The 19,587-nt window shown below is 38.5% G+C and overlaps 1 protein-coding gene across 7 annotated transcripts; it reads right to left on the minus strand.

Moving 5' to 3' along the window:
- Positions 1-8,834: 8,834 nt before the first annotated feature.
- On the minus strand, positions 8,835-19,451 carry TIGD4 (tigger transposable element derived 4). 7 transcript variants are annotated; one of them, XM_046656496.1, is made up of 3 exons: positions 19,205-19,451; positions 14,704-14,797; positions 8,835-12,104 (listed from the first exon to the last, which is right to left on the minus strand). In XM_046656496.1, the coding sequence occupies exon 3, from the start codon at positions 11,554-11,556 to the stop codon at positions 10,018-10,020; it is 1,539 nt and encodes a 512-aa protein (XP_046512452.1). In that variant the 5' UTR covers positions 11,557-12,104; positions 14,704-14,797; positions 19,205-19,451; the 3' UTR covers positions 8,835-10,017. The 7 variants fall into 7 exon arrangements, with proteins under 7 accessions (XP_046512452.1, XP_046512455.1, XP_046512450.1 ...); XM_046656499.1 differs by lacking the exon at positions 14,704-14,797 and having other exon boundaries at positions 8,835-11,964; XM_046656494.1 differs by lacking the exon at positions 14,704-14,797.
- Positions 19,452-19,587: the final 136 nt, after the last annotated feature.

Here is a 19,587-nt window from a genome sequence, read left to right on the forward strand (position 1 = left end):
GCATATGGTTAACCCGGCATACTGTTTCACAGTAAACTTTTTTTTATAAGTAGTAAGAATACACTCTAAAATAGTGATAAAAAGTATAGCACAGTAAACATGTAGACAAATAACATAGTTGTTTATTATCAAGTATTATGTACTGTACATAATTGTAAGTACTACACTTTTTGGGACTGGCAGTGCTGTAGGTTAGTTTACACCAGCATCACCAGAAACATGTGAGTAATGCATTGCACTACAGTGTTATGATGGCTATGATGTCACTAGGTGATAAGAATTTTTCAGCTCCATCATAATCTCATAGGACCACTGTCATATATGCAGTTGTTGTTAACAGAAACGTCATTACGTATCGCATGACTGTAGTCAAAAATCATTCACTTTTCTCTGTACTTGTAGTATGGTGAGTCTTCCGTATCTGCGTGTTCCACACCTGTGGATTCAAGGTTGTCTCTGTTCTGAACATGTACAGACTTTTTCCTTGTCATTATTCTCTAAACAATACAGTATAACAGTTATTTACACAATATTTACATTGTATTAGGTATTATAAGTAATCTAGAGACGATTTAAAGTGTACAGGAAGGATGTGCATAGGTTATTTTTAAATACTATGCCTTTTTTTTTTTCTTTGAGGAAGATTTGCCCTGAGCTAGCTTCTGCCGCCAATCCTCCTCTTTTTGCGGAGGAAGACTGGCCCTGAGCTAACATCCATGCCTACTTTCTATGTGGGATGCCTACAACAGCATGGCTTGCCAAGCGGTGCCATATCCACACCCGGGATCTGAACTGGTGAACCCCGGGCTGCCGAAGCAAATGTGCAAACTTGACCGCTGCACCACTGGTCCAGTCCACTATGCCATTTTATACAAGAGACTTGAGCATCTACAGATTTTGTCATCCTTGGGGCATCCTAGAACCAATCCCCCCAAGATATTGAGGGATGAGTGTAGTCAGAAAATTAAAAAGGGAAAATATTCCATTCACTCTTGCAACGAAGCTATAAAATACTTAGAAATTAATTAAGAAAATGAAGGATATATTTGGTAATCTGAAGCAAATATGGTAATATTAATTACGTAAATTGGTAGATAGATATCTGTATTATATATACTTTCTCATACTTTTTAATGAAAAATTTAAAATTAGAGTATGTTAAATTAAAGATTATTCTCTTGTGATATTATATGTCTTCTTTTTCTAAGTTTATTGTTGGCTGACTTTACAATAATTGTGAAAAGTTAACAGGGTTGCAGTGCCAACATCTGAGTCTTCCTTGTTATTACTTGCTTTATTTTGTTTCCTTAGGTTTTGGTAACTAACTTCCTGGGTTTAATTTGGTAATTAATTGTTCATTACATGAACAGTTGAAATTCTCTTAGATACCCACTTTAGAATATAGGGGTGGGGCAAATATCTTTCTGCAAACCACTCCAAGAGTTGAGAGAGGTGATTCTGAATTCTTTTGGGGGAGTAGTTCCTAAAGGGGACAGGTAGTAACATGAAAATGGCTCTTATCTCTGTGCTGTGTTACTTATGTTGCAATATAGAAAATAAGGCGTGGTACCAACCAATAACATGGCCAGTGACTTTGCATTAACAACAAGGAGAGTTTAGTGGCATAAAAAGAGGAAGTTAGGGGAAAACAAAACAAAACACAAGACTAATCTTTATTTCTAATACAGGAAACAAGACTCTGTAACGTTTCACTTAGTTCTCCAAATGAGCAAATATTTAATTGTATCAATAGCCTGCTTGTATCTAATAGGTATGGGGAAATATAACGGGCTTATACAAGAGTCACACGTTTTTTAAAAAAACCATGATCTTTGTTGGGATTTGACGACTAAGAAAAAATAAGTACAAGTGGAATGAAGTGGGGCCCCTATCTTTTCAATTTTTCTCTCTGACACATTGGCTAAGAGTTCTCTAATCAAGGAAGCTGACTTCTTTGGACTTAAATCGGGCTATTGCATGAAGGTGACGTGTAATTTATAATAGGTTAAACCAGCACGTCTAGATTTTCACCAATTCAGTACTATGCTATAGTTCCTATTTTACTTGGCAAGGAATTTTCTAGCCTTGTGCTGACAGTGAGATGTTCAACAGGAAGAACTGGAGGAAGAAGAGATTTTAGTTTCGGAATCTGCAAGTCACATTTAGAAAATACCCACTTCAGCTCAGGCAAGTAAATCTCCATATTATATGCAAGTAAAAAAAAAAAAAGGTTGGAATTTGATGTTTCCTTCAATAAAAATATGGATAATCAATTTTCTATTAAAAACATTCAACTAGTAGGGGCTGGCCCCGTGGCCGAGTGGTTAAGTTTGCGCGCTCCGCTGCAGGTGGCCCAGTGTTTCGTTGGTTCGAATCCTGGGCACGGACATCGCACTGCTCATCAAACCACGCTGAGGCGGCATCCCACGTGCCACAACTAGAAGGACCTACAACTAAGAATATACAACTATGTACCGGGGGGCTTTGGGGAGAAAAAGAAAAAGAAAAGAAAATCTTAAAAAAAAAAAAAACATTCAACTAGTTTTCAGTCTTTTGTTTTTAAGCTATTGTAAGACTGCAATCTTTTATCTGGATTCTGAAATGTGAAAAGGTCTAAAAACCTTTTTGTAATCCATTTGGTGGTAAAAGTGGAGTTGACATGAACTTATTTGGCAATGAAAACTATACCGCTGTTAAGTTATTTACAACATTTACATATCTGACTTCATGTGAATATGTTTCACTGCAGAATTATTAACGTTTGATTGTGGGATGCTGACCTATACACCCTGGAGGTGTCATATAACATGAAGTATATGCATATATTACCTTTTTAAAAACTGAGAAATTCTGATTTCTGAAACATATTTGCCCCTAGGGTTTTGGATAAGGGACTATGGACTGGTATACGCTGCAATAAATGATCTTAATATCTTTGATTTGTTAGGATAAATCTATATCATGTACTATATATATATATTTTTTTTTTTTTGAGGAAGACTGGCCCTGAGCTAACATCCATGTCCATCGTCCTCTACTTCATATGTGGGATGCCTACCATAGCATGGCTTGCCAAGCAGTGCCACGTCCGCGCCTGGGATCGAAACTGGCGAACCCTGGGCCACCGAATCGGAATGTGAGAACTTAACCGCTGCGCCACCAGGCGGGCCCTACAACATATTTTTAAGTCAGATTTTTTTGGGTTTGAATTCTAGTTCTTTATTTATTAGCTGTAGCTATACTAAGTTTTCTCAGCAGTAAAATGGGGATGGTAATAGTTGAAGTCATTCTGAGGATTAAGTAGGTAACACAGGCTAAACACTTAGAGCAGTCTGGTAATTCGTAAGCATTTAATACGTCAGCTATAACTATAATAACAGTGTACTGATTCGTATTTGTGACAACTGGGCACCCATTTCTCTATGCTCTTGCTCACATCTGGTATTACCATTCTTTATAGTCTTACCTAATATGATAGTCCCTCCCCAAAAGATATCCCATTATTTTGCTTGCATTTCTTTGATTTCTAGTGATGTTGAAAATATCTTCATACTTTAACTATCAGTATTTCTATACTCAACTATTTTTCTTGAGTGTCATACTTTTTAAAACATCTTCCCTATGAAAATATTATTATTTACATTTACTTATATTTTTCCCAGTATTTGCAAGTTTCTTTCCTTTCTCTCCTTTTTCCCCCTTCCTTCCTTCCTTTCTCTCTTTCTGTCTTCTGCCTTTCCTCTCTTCCTTTCTTTCTTCCAGAGTTTAATCCTTTTAGGATTCATTTTGATGTATGCCTTTTTTAAAAAATCACCTATTGTTAGCCAGCTGCCCCCAAACCCATCACTGAATAAGCTATCTTTTCCACCACTGGTTAAAAACCACTCTTGAGCCAGCCCTGAGGGCCTAGTGTTTAAAGTTTGGTGCTCCCCACTTCAGTGGCCCAGGTTCACTTTCCAGTCTCAGAACCACACCACCTGTCTGTCAGTTGCCATGCTGTGGTGGTGGCTCACATAGAAGAACTAGCACAACTTGCAACTATGACATACAACCACATACTGGGCTTTGGGGAGGAAAAAAAAAAAAAAAAGAGGAAGATTGGCAACAAATACTAGCTCAGAGTGAATCTTTCCCTGCAAAAAAAAAACACCCCAAAAAACCAAAAGCTAAAAAAATAATTCTTATCATATGCAAATTCTGTCTTTTTTTAGACATCATATATTATTCCTTGGCCTGACCTCTTAATTCTCTTGCCCACTCCACATTGTTTAACCTTCTGATACAGGTCAAATACTCTCTATTTTTATTTTTCAAAAATGTCTTAGATATTGATACATATTTGTTCTTCCAGATAAAACTCAGAATTATTTTGCAAAATTTTCAACAAACCTGCATTGGGATTTTGACTGAGATTAACTTGGAAGAAAGAGACACATTTCAACATTGAGTCTTTCCATTTATTCAAGGACATGAAATATGTCTCCATTTCTTCTTGAAGTTTCGTAAACTTTAAAGTCCTTGCTAATAGCTATAGCTGATTAACAAGTTCTGAAATATGTGCAACCTTTTAGTTTATAGCAAATTGGAAACTAAATTGATTAATAGTTGAATATATTTATTGATACCAGTTGTTATAGCCTGAATGTTTGTGCCACCCTGAAAATTTATCTATTGAGAACAGCAGGGGAAGAAGACAATTCCTCTACCCTCTAGATCCTTCTGGTCGGTCTAAGAATTAAATTGACGTGAGACAGAGTAACAGGAGAAAATCAATCAAAGTTTAATAAGATGTATACATGGGAGAAACCCAGGAAAACCGAGTTACTCACCAGAGTGGCCGAGATTGCTACCTTAAATACCGTCTTCAGCTAAAGACAAAGGAGGATGTTGGGGGTTGGGGGGAGTCAGTTAAGGGAGGTTCCCAGAAAAGCACAGTAAACAAGAGTAAGGTTATTATGCAGATTTAAGTCCTTGCCTTCTACATCTATTAGAGTTTCTAGAGAAAGGTCATCCCTCTCTTCCTGGTACAGAGAAGGAGACACCTTTACAAATGGAGATTTCCCTTACAAATGTAAATGTCTCTTAGAAAGGGTGACTTCTACTTGGTTTTCAGCGCTTCTCCCACGTCTGTAGTTTTGCAAAAATGACCAGCCCAAAATAACACCAGAGAACTTGCTTGCCCCGCCCCTCCTCCCCTCCCCCCCTGCACAAAGAACAGGTCATGTGAGCATACAGCCAGAAGGTGACTGCCTGCACCTCAAGGTGAAAGCTCTAACAGTAAGCTGACCATGCTCGCACTCTGATCGCAGACTTTCAGACTCCAGAATTGTGAGAAAATACATTTCTGTTGTTTAAGCTCCCCAGTCAATGGTACTTTGTTATGGCAGCCCAAGCAGACTGCTAGAGTAGTGTGTTTATTAGTCTTCCCCTAGACTCTGGGTTACCCTTGGCTTTACAAGTTAATCACGGCCCAAGGAAATAGTACAATTGAATCAACTAATGGGGTGACAGAAAGGGCTACTTCGTGATGAGTACTTATTTTATTGAATTGCTTTGCACAAGGATCAAATGAGGAAAAATGAAAGTTTCTAAGTCACCTTATGTCCTCATTCAAAATGAAAATAATTTTTTAGTTCTACAGATGAATTGCATATTTCTAGAAATGTTGGCTTCCCTATGTTATTGCATAGAAGAATGCCAATGAGAAAATTGTCATCGATGTTTAGTGACCACAGGGTTAATACTTGGGCCTATCTGGAAGTAGTAGCATGGAGGCACTTTTCTAGTCTTTCTTTTCAGTTGTGGAACACTTCAGAGTTTTCTAAGTGCATTCACATACAGAGTTTTCTTTCATCCTCAAAACAAATTTAAATGAAGCGTCAGTCTCATTTACGGATGGAGCAAATTGAGATTCAGAGAAATGAAATGTCTTTTGCAAGGTAGCATAGAGCTAGAGCTAGATTTTATTCCATTGAAGGAATTTTTTCTGAGAACTTATTGTGTGTACACTATGGCCCCCAACTTAGGCCCTTCTCTCCCGCGGTGGTGGGATCTCCTCTCAGCAACGGATGTAGCTTCCTGGCTGCCTTATGCCGTGCTGTACTTCTCCGAGCTTGCTCTAAGGCAAAGATCCAACCCATCGCTGGACTCTGAACCTGTGGGCAGATGTGTGATGCTGCCTCTCCTAAGGGACAAATCTCTTTCTGCTAGTCTCTGCCTAGCCCCTACTGGGCCAATGACGGCAAAGGGCTTCTCCAGACATCTGAGGTGTTTGCTTGGGAAACTCTCCTTCAACTTTTCCTCTCCTTCTTTCCTCCCCCTCCTAATTAGCCTGCTTAGTATACAGTCAAAGGGAGGTTTGACATTTGCTCTTAGGTCCAAATGAGAAGCCAGGCAGGCACATGAAACCCACAGGCCTTGATTTACTCATTGTCCTACTTTATCCTAAACCAAACTTTTCTTTCTTTTTTTTTTTTTTTGAGGAAGATTAGCCCTGAGCTAACATCTGCTGCCAATCTTCCTCTCCTGGCTGAGCAAGAGTGGCCCTGAATCAACATCCATGCCCATCCTCCTCCACTCCATATGTGGGACGCCTACCACAGCATGGCTTGCCAAGTGGTGCCACATCCACACCTGGGATCCGAACCGGTGAACCCCGGGCTGCCGAAGTGGAATGTGTGAACTTAACTGCTGCGCCACCAGGCCAGCCCCAAACTTTTCACTAGTGAAGTGAAACAATGTCCCAAATTCAATCTAAAATTTGCTGCTTGATGAAGTAGAGAGAGGTGAAAACACAGTTGAAAGAGTAGGAATTTATAAGGCAAGAACAATGAAAATAATGCCACATTTAATTGAAAAACAGGTGAATTGTAAGTTAAGTTCTTTTTTTTGCTTGTGAGGAAGATTGGCCCTGAGCTAACATCTGTTGCCAATCTTCCTCTTTTTTCGCTTTTCTCCCCAACGCCCCAGTACATAGTTGTAGCTCCTAGTTGTAAGTCATTCTAGTTCTTCTACGTGGGTTGCCGTCACAGCATGGCTTGATGAGTGGTGTGTAGGTCTGTGCCCAGGATCCAAGTCGGTGAACCCCGGATAGCTGAAGCAGAGTGTGCAAACTTAACCACTTGGCCACAGGGCTGGCCCCAGGTAAGTTCCTTTTTTAAAAGACAAGCGACATTTAGTCCCAACTTTGTACTGACTGTGTATAGAGAGGATAAATGAGGAGTGAGGGATGCAGCAGTGACTGTCTGTCTTAGGAAAAGTGAATTTAAAAAATTTTTATTCTGAAAATCATTTAAATTTATCTTGTAAACTACACAGAGAGTGTACAATATTAACAATTTAAAGTTTATCTCTGAATTTAATTCTGCAGGCATCTTTTTCTTATTCTTTACAAGAGTCTTGTCTCATTTTATCATCTTTAGATTTATCATGCCCCACAAGTCAAAAATGGATCATGTCAGAGTGGGGAATAAACGAGTAGATTAGTTTCTCAGCACTTTGGAAATATTAAAGTTGCTTTAAATATTTTCTTTAGAACTCCACTGGAACCTCTGTGTTAGACTGGTACAGAATTACCAAATCAGAAGGTCCCGGCATTTCCCTAGTAACAGTGTTCTCAGGAGAGATCTTGTGAATAGAGTCATGAGCACAGATCCAGCATATTCTCTGAAATACTTCACCCTTGGGCTCCTAAATTCAAGGGAAAAAAAATAGAATTTTCTTTTATACATTATAGAAAAGCATTGTGGAACAGAGAGGAACGCAGGACCAGGTGACAGGGAGCTACGGCATCTCAGTTCTGGCCCTGAGATTTTAATCAAATCATCTTTCTGGGGTTTAGTTTCCCCATCTGAAAAATGGAGATAATAATTCTTATGTCATAGAATATCTGTAATTGATACTGGTTAGCACAAGGTTGACATAAGGGAAGTCATATTGTAGAAAAGAAACCACATTTTCTTTGAATGATCTCTGATTAACTAATCCAGCTGGACATGTACCCTCCAGGACATATACATGCCCTGTAGATTTTATGGCCCCTCCCAGCTGCAATAAATTGGTAACTTTGTTTTTTTGAGTTCCTTATTAATGTAATGACCTCTATCTAGGGCAGTTAGCCATCATCAATGACAACTGAAAGATCTGGGTATAGGGCAGTTCTCCAGTCTCTGATGAATATCCAGTAAAACAAAAGATTATCAGGAACTAAGACCAGATGTCTGCCCCACCTGGAGACCAGCCCCCTATATAATTGGCCTGTGGTCTTTGTTCTGTCCTTTCGGACATTAGTCAGCCATCTTTCCCCTTGCTAGCAGGCTGTAATGAAACCCTTTCTCTCCTACCACCTTGCCTCTTGACTATTGGCATGTCTTGCAGCAGGCAGACGACCTCTCTTGGGAGGTAACATAATGATTAAATAAAAAATATTTGACATCAAATGGTATGAACTAGAGAAAGAGAGAAAAATTATTGAGGGCTCAATATAGGCCAGGTACTCGAGTTACAGCTAGAGTTCTTAAGAGAGATTAAGGTCCCTGATTTAGGTCCATGATTCTATCACAACAAAATTTTAAATCAAATCATTAATAAAAAATGTTTTAAATTAAATTTAAATGATCCATATTTCACTCTAGAAGAAACCCTCTTAATTTTATTACATATTTAAGGCTTACTTTACTAAAGCTCAAAAGCAGAATAAATCAACAGTGGAAAATAAAAATACTTTCTATAAATATTTCCTTCCAAATGTGTCTTTTGTTAACAGACTAATAATAATTCATAATAAAAATAATCTGTATGACGTTTTACATTTTTTCAAAATACTTTTCAAAGGGGACCCTAAATTAGATGTAGTAAGTTAAATAAGCATAGTATTAAAATTTAACAACAGAAAAGTCTGACACATTGTTATATTTTCCTACTGTTTAAAAATTATTTCATGGATGGAGAGTAAATAATTTCATACAATTTAAAACACTGTGTAGACAAAACTTCCTCCAGCAGAAAGTTAATCCAAAATGTTACCCATTAAATGTGAAAAAAAAAAGTATTAAAAACATCAAAATACACGGAAAGGACACTCAGTTTAAATCAAGAAAATAATTAAATATTATATATTAAAAGTTTCAGCTGTTAAAATTAGAAAACTATGAACCACATAAGATATTTTCTTTTTTTAGTAACTGCATATGTATCTTCATAGTACTTTTTAAGAGTAATCTTATTGAAACATAAATATCATAAGAGTTTAATAAATGTTTCAGTAATGTATTTTTCTATCACACACACATATATACATACAAATATTTAGGAAGAATCCATATTATCTTCTGATTATGACCAAAAAAATCTGATAAGGTCATAGTCTTTCATTTGACCTTATATAGAAATAACTTGAAAGTAATGAGACATATATTTTTAACCATTTTGGTATATAATTGGATCAGATTTTATTTTCAGTAGTTTTTCATAATTTCTTATTAGGAAGATAAGCTAGTAATGAGAAAAATAAAGTAATTAATTATAAGTATTAAAGTTAATACTTGATGCTTAAGAGTCTAGTTAGAATATATGTCTTAAAAAAATAAACAAGCAATAGATGGGTATTTTATTTCTTAGGCAAGGTAGATAAATTAAAATATTTTAGAACATGATCTGAATTTAAAAGAAAAAAACAATAGAAAACAGAAATTAACAATTCAACCTGAATGAATTAAATAGCTGGAGAATTCTTTTTATTTTTGACATATATACCATATGTTTTAAGTACAAGGCCTCTGAAATACATTTTCTACTCCCCAAAACCTTGCTAAATTGAAATTCACATTCTTCATTGACTTACTCATTATTTAATCTACCTAGGGAATTTTGCGATTCAGACCAAAGACATTTGCAAATAAACCAAAGATTACTAGCTTTTCATTTTTTATGTTTAAGTGGTATTTTCCCTTTATATATCTTAGATAGTGAAATACATCAAGAAAAGCTATTACTCTTCAGATGTTGTACAATAAATAATTATTTAGATGATAAAGAGTTAATAAAAATTTCAATATCTGCTAAAGAATTATGAAGCCCATCATTTATATCTTGACTTCTAAGAAAATTTTTAAGAGTATCTAAAGCAGCTATTGCCTCATTTTTTGATGGTAAAGGGAGTTCGGTTCCTAGAGATCCACCGTCATCCTCTTCGTCAGAAGCATAAAATCCTGTTTCATATGATTTACTTTCTTTGGTCCATACCGAATCACCATCTGGCACTGCTTCACACGTCTCCAAACCGTCATCCAGGGCAGCATACTCTTCTACAGATAGACCTTCAGGAAATTCCACTCCTGCTGCCTGGGCATGGGGGACCAAATCAAGACCAGTGTCTGTCTCTGCATTTGTCTGGTCACTTTCTTCCTTTTGAGATTTGAATCCTGCCTCTTCATAGCTCTTTGCAATAGTCTCTGGGGTTACAGCCCTCCAACAGAGATGCAATGTATCAATTGCATCTATTAAGGAAAACGTAAATTCTTTGCTGCCTTCAACAGAGCTTAAAAATTTCTTGATAAGACAATGTCGGTATCTGATTTTAAGGCTTTGAATAACACCTTGTTTCATGGCTATAAATTTGGAAGATAAACATGATGGAAAGAATGCTAACTCAATGGACTTGAGGTTCTTTACATCTGGATGTGCAGGAAAAGAATCAACAAAAATCACCACTCTTCGTTGCTGGGCTTGAAATTTCTCATCAAGCTTCCGCATCCATTGATCAAATATATCTGAGGTCATCCATGCCATTCTGTTAGCTTCATAATACACAGGCAATGACTTTATACCTTTGAAACAATGTGGATTTCTGTTTTTTCCAATGATAAGCAGAGGAAGTTTCTCTGAGCCATCCATGTTTGCCCCAACCACCAGAGTTATTCTGTCTTTGCATAACTTTCCAATTGAACATGTTTCTCCTTTAAATGCAAATGTATTTGTAGGTAACATTCGGTAAAGCAACCCAGTCTCTTTTATATTAAAAACATTTTTAGGATGATAGTCATTTAAATAATAAGGCAGTACGTTTTGCTGCCAGACAGTTGAAGGGTCTACTGCTATTCCTGTAGCTTCTACAGGTTGAGCTCTGAATACTAAGCCGTATCTGGATTTAAAGCGATCCAGCCAACCATTACTGCACTTAAAATCATTATGTCCCAGTTTCTGGGCAAAATCATTAGCTTTTAGACGCAACATTGGACCATTAACTGGTACATTTAGACACTGAGCAATTCGATACCACCTCATTAATGCCTCTTCCAGATCTGTGTAAAAAGCAGTTCTCAGTCTTTTTCTCTTTGGGTCAAATCTCAGCGATTCAAAGGCTTCTAGAACCTTGTCTTTATTCTTCATAATAGAAGACAATGAATTTTTTTTTATTCCATATTCAGCTGCAATCTCTGCCTTTTTCTTGCCACTTTCTACGGCATTTATAATATCGATCTTTTCTTCAATGGATAGACTTTTCTTTTTCTTCACTGTTACCGGCAGAGTTGAGGTATCTCCGGAAGCTTCTGCCATCTCAACCACAGCTTACGTAGAGATTTCTCGTCCTTCTGGTGCCTGTTTCTTTAATTAAATTTCTTTTCCAGTATGATACAAATTGCGGCTTTCTGTCCCACTTCATATACTGAAAGTTGGTAAGTGTCTAGTAGTTTTATTCCTCAGGAAATTGATGAGTAAATATATTTTTTTCAAAGGATTAGAATAAGAAGAATGTTACGTGCAGCTAGAATATTTTAGAAGAGAAACTTCCTTCTCAGGACCTTGTGTAGCTCAGTTTATAGTTTATTCCAAGTTCCAGAAGTCAGGCTAAAATAGAATCTCATTATGTCAAACCTGTCCAGTCCTGCTGATATATTTTTGGAACTTCAATCCTTTAAGATGATCCGTTTTATCCATGCGCGCATTCAACCTCCTATTAATTCTCTACAGAAGGCCTCAGAGATAAGAAGAAAAAGCATTCAGTAATTTTCATGCAAAGTGTTACCCATTAATTTCCAAGTCTCTTCAGGATGGAGAATAAAATGGTAGAATCCTTCTAACACTTGATGGTATATCTTCTGTGTCTTGAAAATGTAAAAAAAAAAGTCATTTTAGCAACGATAAGTCAATTAAATATCAAAAGAACATTTATATGAATTAGTTATGCTTTTAAATAATAATGAAAGAATGAGAACATGTTTCTGAAAATACAATAACCTAAACTTCCAGGAGAAATGCTTACCTCCTAAAGGGGCTCTTAAAAAGCTCTCTAGCTCTGCTCTGTGCATTTGAATACTCACTTGCCTTTCAGTGCTTTATAATATATACTTCTGAAATAAATCAGACAAATTTAATCTGTTTTGAAAATGTGGGTTTACCAAAATTACAGAACTAAAAATGATGCTGGATAGATATTTGGTGGCTATTTTCTACATGAAGTCACAGACTGCCCCCTCTGACTTCTCTAAAAGAAAAATATAGTCAGACAGTAGTCACAAGGTTCAACTTTTAATAGCACATGGCAGACAGTGTCTCCTTTATAGGAGTCTGGTAGAAAATGCTTCACTAAAAGTCAAATCAAGCGATCCCATTACAAATTTTTTAAATCTAAATCCTATTTTACCTAAATGCTTAAAATCCTAGTAACTTTTGTATCAATTTGACACGTTAGCTGGATGCACAGAGACCAGAAATACTTGACAAAATGCATAAGAATAAACAAATTATTTTTTTATTTTTATTTTCTCCCTGCTTTTTCTCCCCAAATTCCCCCAGTACATAGTTGCATATTCTACTTGTGGGTCCTTCTAGTTGTGGCATGTGCGACGCCATCTCAACGTGGCCTGACGAGTGGTGCCATGTCCGCTCATCTGAACCAGTGAAACCCTGGGCTGCCGAAGCGGATTGTGTGAACTTAACCACTCAGCCATGGGACTGGCCCCTAAAAAAATTATTAAGAGGATATAATGCAGAAAAAGACTGAGATTAAAAGAGAGGAGAGTGACCTTGGGTCTTAACCTCTTAGGACTTCCACTTCCTTATCTGTAAAATAAAGGGCTTATCATACATAGAGTAAGGATATTGGCTTTGGTGCCAGACAAACCTGAACTGACAAGCGACTCTGCCATTTAGTACTTATGTGATCCTGGGTAGTTTACTTAACCACCGGAAGCCTCAGCTCCCTTATCTGTAAACTAGGCATCATTACAGCACCTACCTCATTCGGTTATTGCACATTCAATGAGCTTCAGTGGCAGAGTGTAAAGCACTCAGCACAGTCTTTCAGCACTTACAAAGTGTTCAATGAATGTGTGGTGATGATTGCATCATCATTGTCTTCTCTCTAATGTCCCTTCGGCTGTGTCAGTCTATAAAATTCAGAGATTTTACAAAATCCTACGTGCAAGTAGAAGCAAGAATCTCACCTTAAATATACACTGAAAGCAGAGCTCTTCTTAAACCAAACTGTACTGTGAGAACAGTCACAGGGCCCCAGGTGGGCTCACCCCTACCCTCCTACACAGCATCTCCCCTACCAGGATCTACAGGCTTTCGGCCTACTGCAGGCCAAGGTAACCAGCTAATTTGATAAGCAAGTGTTACTCCCTGTGACAACTAGTAGTGTGGGCATCTATCCTTCTAGTTTGTCTTTCTGTCTCCCAGGTTTCAAGATGACACATGCTTTTTCTTTCTTCTTTTTTTTTTTTTTTGGCTGAGGAAGATCTGTCCTGAGCTAACATCTGTTGCCAATCTTCCTCTATTTTTTTTTTTAAGTGAGCCGCTGCCACTGCATGGCCACTGACAGACAAATGGTGTGGTTCCACGCCCAGGAACCGAGCCTGGGCCGCTGAAGTAGTGCGTGCTGAACTTTAACCACTAGACCCTTGGGGCCAGGCCCAACACATGCATTTTTTTGCACAAAATCTTTTGACAAAACTCCTCTGCCTTTGTAGTTAAAATAAAACAAGTAATTTTCATCATAGAAACTAAAACCAGTAAAGGAGTTTTTGTTGTTGTTATTGAAAAAAGTCTTAATAATAATTAGGATAACCCAGGGCTTTAGTTTCCAAACTGCTTTACATCCTGTATTCCAAACAACTCAGGAGGAAGGTATAGCTGGATTTTAAAGCTCATACAGTTATAACGTGGTTGAGTGCAGTCTGGAAATCCAGGCTTTCTAACGTCAAGTCTCCGTTCTTTTCACTATATTACAGTGTCCTTGAATCACATTGGGGTGACCTCCTCTGAGAACAGTTACACATTCTATACCCCCAACACCAAGCCAAGTCAGCATTTCCAGTGCCTATCCAAACCTAACCAAAAAAACAAACCAAAAAATACCCTGAAACCAATATCAGGCCTCCACAGAGGAAGAGGCCATTATGAATTCTGTGAACAGCAGATATCAGCCATATCCCACTGTGAGGGAGGGCTGCCCTTTATAAGGAAATATTTGACCATTCAACTAAAAAAAAAAAATCTTGCTCATATATGGGACTTCCCTGTACATTTTTCTGCAATTTCCTATAAGTCTACAATTATTTCAAAATAAAAATTTTAAAATATCTTGCTTTTATTAGGAATATACCAACATTAAGAAATTAAAGGTAGCAAGAATCAATTTTTTAAGAAAAGACGAAACCAAGCAAAATTACTCTCCAAGAAAAAAAGGGAATCTCCCACCTTCTCTCTTCCTCCTTTCTTTTGTTCTTTCTTCTTCTTTTCTTCCTTCCTTCCTTTTTTCCTTCTGCCTTATTTCATTCGTCAGAAATAAACCCTATCATCTCAAATAACAAGGATTACAGAAAAAGTAACTTGAATTTCCTCCCTTACCCCATTCCAAATAAAGCAATACATATAATCAGAGATTACTGATTATCTTCACCAAACTGAAAATAGTGACATGTTTTTTTAGGAAATTTTTTTTTCTGAGAGTTAACAGTATATATTTCCTTCTAAAATAATAGTCAATGCTACAATTTTCCATGGTAAGATACAATATATCTTTATTCCTGAAGCAATCATATTTCTAATGCCAAACCAGAGAAGATAGACTTTTTTCCTAGAAAAGAATAAGGCACCAATACTGTCTAATCAATGAAGCTGACATTTTCCATTCTCCCACTGTATAATGTCTGGGATTTTTTGTTTCCAGGAAGTAATGGCAGCAGCTAATACTTCTCAGAACTCATTTTCTCAATTAAGCTCATTAATCATTCTACCCCTTGAAAATATTACAGCAGAGAAATGCTGTACTATCTGGTAGGGACTATTTTCTCTATGTAAAGCTAACTAAAGAACAAGAATAGGTAATTCATTAAAAAATTGAACTCCAAATAAAGAGAACAATGGCCAGTTGTACTGGTCACAGGAGAAATGTAAATCTTCTTTCAAAAGAGGAGATACTTTTTTGTCTTTTATTTTTGCCTATCAGAATGGCAGCACCTAGTGTGTGCTAGGATGTAGTAACATAGGTTGTTAGGAGGTATAGAAATTGGTACGAAGCATATGGAGGGCAAATTATACAAAAACCTTAAAAATGCACATAACTTTTATCCAGCAAGTCCTTACCCAGGATTTTTATCCCAAAAGAACAATTATAGATGTAAAAATAGTCTAACTTACAAATGTGTTCATTTTCCATTGCTGCGTAACAAATGAGCACACATTTAGTGGCTTAAAACAACACCCATTTATTATCTTACAGTTCTGTAGGTCAAAAGTCCAGATGGAGTCCCCTGGGTCCTCTGTTTAGCACCTCACAAGGCAGAAATCAAATGTCAGTCAGGCAGGGCATTTTATCTGGAGGGTCTGGAAGAATCTGCTTCCAAGCTTACTCAGGTTATTTGCAGAATTCAGCTCCTGGTGGTTGTAGGACTGAGGTCCCTAGGCTTTTCGTTGGCTGTCAGCAGAGACTGCTCTCAGCTCCTGGAGGCCTCCCTCAGCTCTCTGCCTGTGGCCCTCTTCATTTCAGCTACAGAGAACCTTCCTCATGTCAAATCTCTCTCACACTTCAAATCTCTCTTACTTCTTCTGCTGCTACCAGCAGGAGAAAGCTCTCTGCTCTTAAAAGTCCCATGTAATCAGTTTAGGCCCACTCAAATTATCTCCCTTTTGGTCAACTCAATGTCAATTGATTAGTAACCTTAATTACCTGTGCAAAAATCCCTTTTGCATGTTATATAACATAATCATGGGAATGACATCCTATCATATTCACTGGGGAGGGAATTATACAAGGTGAGGGTGATTGCAAGTCATCTTAGAATTCTAACACACAAGAATATTCCTAACATTGTTTTATAATTATAGACAAAACTCGAAATAACGTAAATGTGTAACAAAAAGGATTAGGTAAAGAAATTAAGGAAAATCTATACGCTAAAACACTACTGAGCCACTGAAAGAATAGTTAATGATATGAGGAAGATTCTATAATATATTAAGTGAAAAAAACAAAATACAAAACCATATGCTAACAATACAACATATATTGAAAGTTACATGAAGGCAGAGGCTTATGGCGATTCCTACAGTGCTTCATGACCAGCAAACAGTAGGTTCTCACAACAATTTGTTAAATAAATGAAGAAAAATAAATATATGCATAGAAAAAAAAGACTGACCAAATGTCGAATGTTAACTCTAGGTAACAGAATTATGAATAAGTTCCGTTTTTTTTCTTCTTGTAGTTAAAACAATTTCTACTCTTATGCTCTACTCTTTCTACTATTCATGGGTTTTTAAAAATGTTCCATTAATCAGTATCCCCTAATAAAAAGTATGTTTCCAGGGAATTATACTATGCAATCGGTAACTAAATAACTCTCCATGAGAAGGGAGCTGTTGATAAAGAGTGATGAAATTATTGTGACATTACCAGAATTCTCCTAGAAAAGAATTGAAGGTAGCACCTTCTTCTTTCTCTTGAGGAAATAATATTGATAAGCAGTATGCAGTATTCAACATTTAAAGCAAAGAGGAAAGGTCACACATACATTTAATTCATTCAGAAAGGAATAATAACACTATCTTTCAACCTGTTGCCTCCTTTCCCTCCTGGTCAATAAATGAAAGACAGGCTGCCTGAGTTTCCCATAAGTCAAGTGAATAAATGGTACATGATTTTTCAAAAGCTGAATAATAGCCCATAGCAGTGCAAAGGTACATGAGTAGATAATCCTCATGTCATAAGCACATATGGCAGGCAGTTATTCCCTTTTTTCTTACCTCTCCAAATATAAAGGCCAACTGACAGAAAAGTAGTAATCTTCTAATCTTCCTAGAGAGAATGGGCAGGCAGAATTCCCCAAACTCTAGGGTGAAAGAAAGGAAGGAAGGAAGGAGAGGGGGAAGGAAGAAAAAAGGAGGGGAAAAAATTCTCCATCTGAGCAAGGTTAGGTTTAAAATAAGATGTTTCAGTTAATATAAGAAATTTTCCCCAAATCCAAAGAATACTGGCCACTGCTTCCTTTTTCCCAAAGAAAGTGTATAGAATTTCACTGTTTTCCATCACCAGCTGAAGTAGCTTCCAGTGTTTTCTTCGAGCCAATCGACATTCTAATTTCCCTCTGGGCAGCAGAAATCTTAGGAAGAATGAGGACTAACCATGCACAGTACCAGAATCGCACTGGACTAACGAGTACCTAACACAACTAATAACACCTTCACCAAGCAGAAGTTAGTATTAGTTTCAAGTGGTTCCAAGCCCATCAGAATCTCCATCAAAATCACCAGCAGTTGCTAAGGAAACTATCCAGATAAGGACAGATAACTAAAGCAAGTGTTCAAGAAACACCTCTGAGCCTAACAGTCTAACAGTTAGACTAACTTGAGTGAAGCTAAGCATCCCCAAACTCAGGAGACAGCTAGCAGGAGTCCTTAAGGCACCAGCCAGCTCAAACAGTTAAGCATGCAACATCCAAGCACCAGAGAGCACTGCCACACACCTCTTCCTAGTCATCCTTCTGAAACTCTAAGAATAACACTTGTACTCAGCCACAAAGTTCCATTCTTTTGGGATCTATTTCTTATAACCAACAAGACTAACAGGATGGCTTTGAACAAAAAAATCCACAGTAAACTACAGAACTGCAGTTAGTTTGAGTGAATTGGCATATATATTTGCTCTTTGGTGAAAGACAGAGCCATTTAAGATAAGGGCCCTTTATACATAGATTTATTTTGGGGGATTTCAGTACTGTTCTTTGTCAGAGAAGGTGTCCTGGAGATCTCAGACAATAAATAGTTAGTTACTTTTGAAACATTGTGGTGTCATGGGTATTTACTATTTACAGATATGGGGAAGAAGATATCTGTAAGAGGAGATACTGTTCACTATGCTGGAACTTCCTAGAAATCCGCACAGGCAGAGTCCTGCCTTTGGGCACTTACTCATTAAAAACGTCTTGTCAACTAATGAGACAAGGAAAGGCAGGTGAGAAGTATGGTCTCACGGAGGGTAAATCCCACGAGTGCACTATTATCCTTTGCATTTCTGCAAGTGAAACGGCGGTAAAAATGAGCATCCAGGGTTGTCAAAGGAAAAGCAGTGCAGAACCCTGAAGGGAGATGTGTCTGGAAGGATCAGCCGTATGTGAGGTTAAGCTTCAGGGATGTCTCCAGCAGTCCATTCCCTTCCATTCAGTGCTGGAGATAAGGGAGAGCATCCGAAGCACAGGTTGGGGCCTCAACTTAAGGAACTACAAAGGGCTCTGAGAACAGGGATTGTTCAGGGGTTTCTGTAAACAGGGCAGTGATCTACTTAAGAAGTAACGGGGCAGGTAAAGAAAGCAGACATCGGTCTCTGGTTAAAGAAAGAGGAACAGGAAAGAAAAGTATTCCAGGAGCCACTGTCAGCGAGGGAGCAGACGCAGAAAGTGATCAGAAAGACAGAGCAAGTAATAAAACTCAGGGATGCCGGGCGTGGGGGTCTGGTTTTCCCGAAGGAGATGGGCGTGAGTGACGTGGCCGGAGGGGGGCTCTCCAGGCACTGGGGAAGCGAGGGTGAGGCGCCCGCATCCCGTCTGCTCCCTTACCCCCGCATTCCCTCCACCGTCCCACCCTCGCGGGACTGGAATAACCTTCTACGTGCTCCCCGGCAGCTGAGAAAGAAGCTTTGGCTCTCCAGTGATATGCGTGGCGTTGAGCTACGTCCACCTCCACCCTCCCGCCGCCGGCTCACCGTCTGCTGGGGGGACGCCTAACGCGTGAGGCTGGGGTGTGTGAGTGAGAAAGAAGGGATGCTGAGGGCTCCTGGAGACCTCCGACCACTCAAGACCAGGCCGGCGCGCCTTTCTGCAAGCTCCCAGCTCAGGTAGGCGCATGGGACCCGCGCGCACACCCCTCTCTAATCCGGCCGCAGCCAGAAAATTACCCGGGCAACGGCACCGGCAGAGCCCCGGATGTGGTTGCTAGGGCCGCAGCGGGAGGGGCGGGGCCAGCCTCCTGGAGACGGGCGGAGGGGGCCGGGTGGGAGGCGCGCTGGCACCATCGAGACGTGGCCGGGCCGGGACAGATTCAGGGAGAGAGAGGCCGTCCAGGGCCAAGGACACGCTGCTTCCGGTC

The sequence above is a fragment of the Equus quagga genome, chromosome 3, assembly GCF_021613505.1.
Source record: "Equus quagga isolate Etosha38 chromosome 3, UCLA_HA_Equagga_1.0, whole genome shotgun sequence".
Taxonomy (NCBI): domain Eukaryota; kingdom Metazoa; phylum Chordata; class Mammalia; order Perissodactyla; family Equidae; genus Equus; species Equus quagga.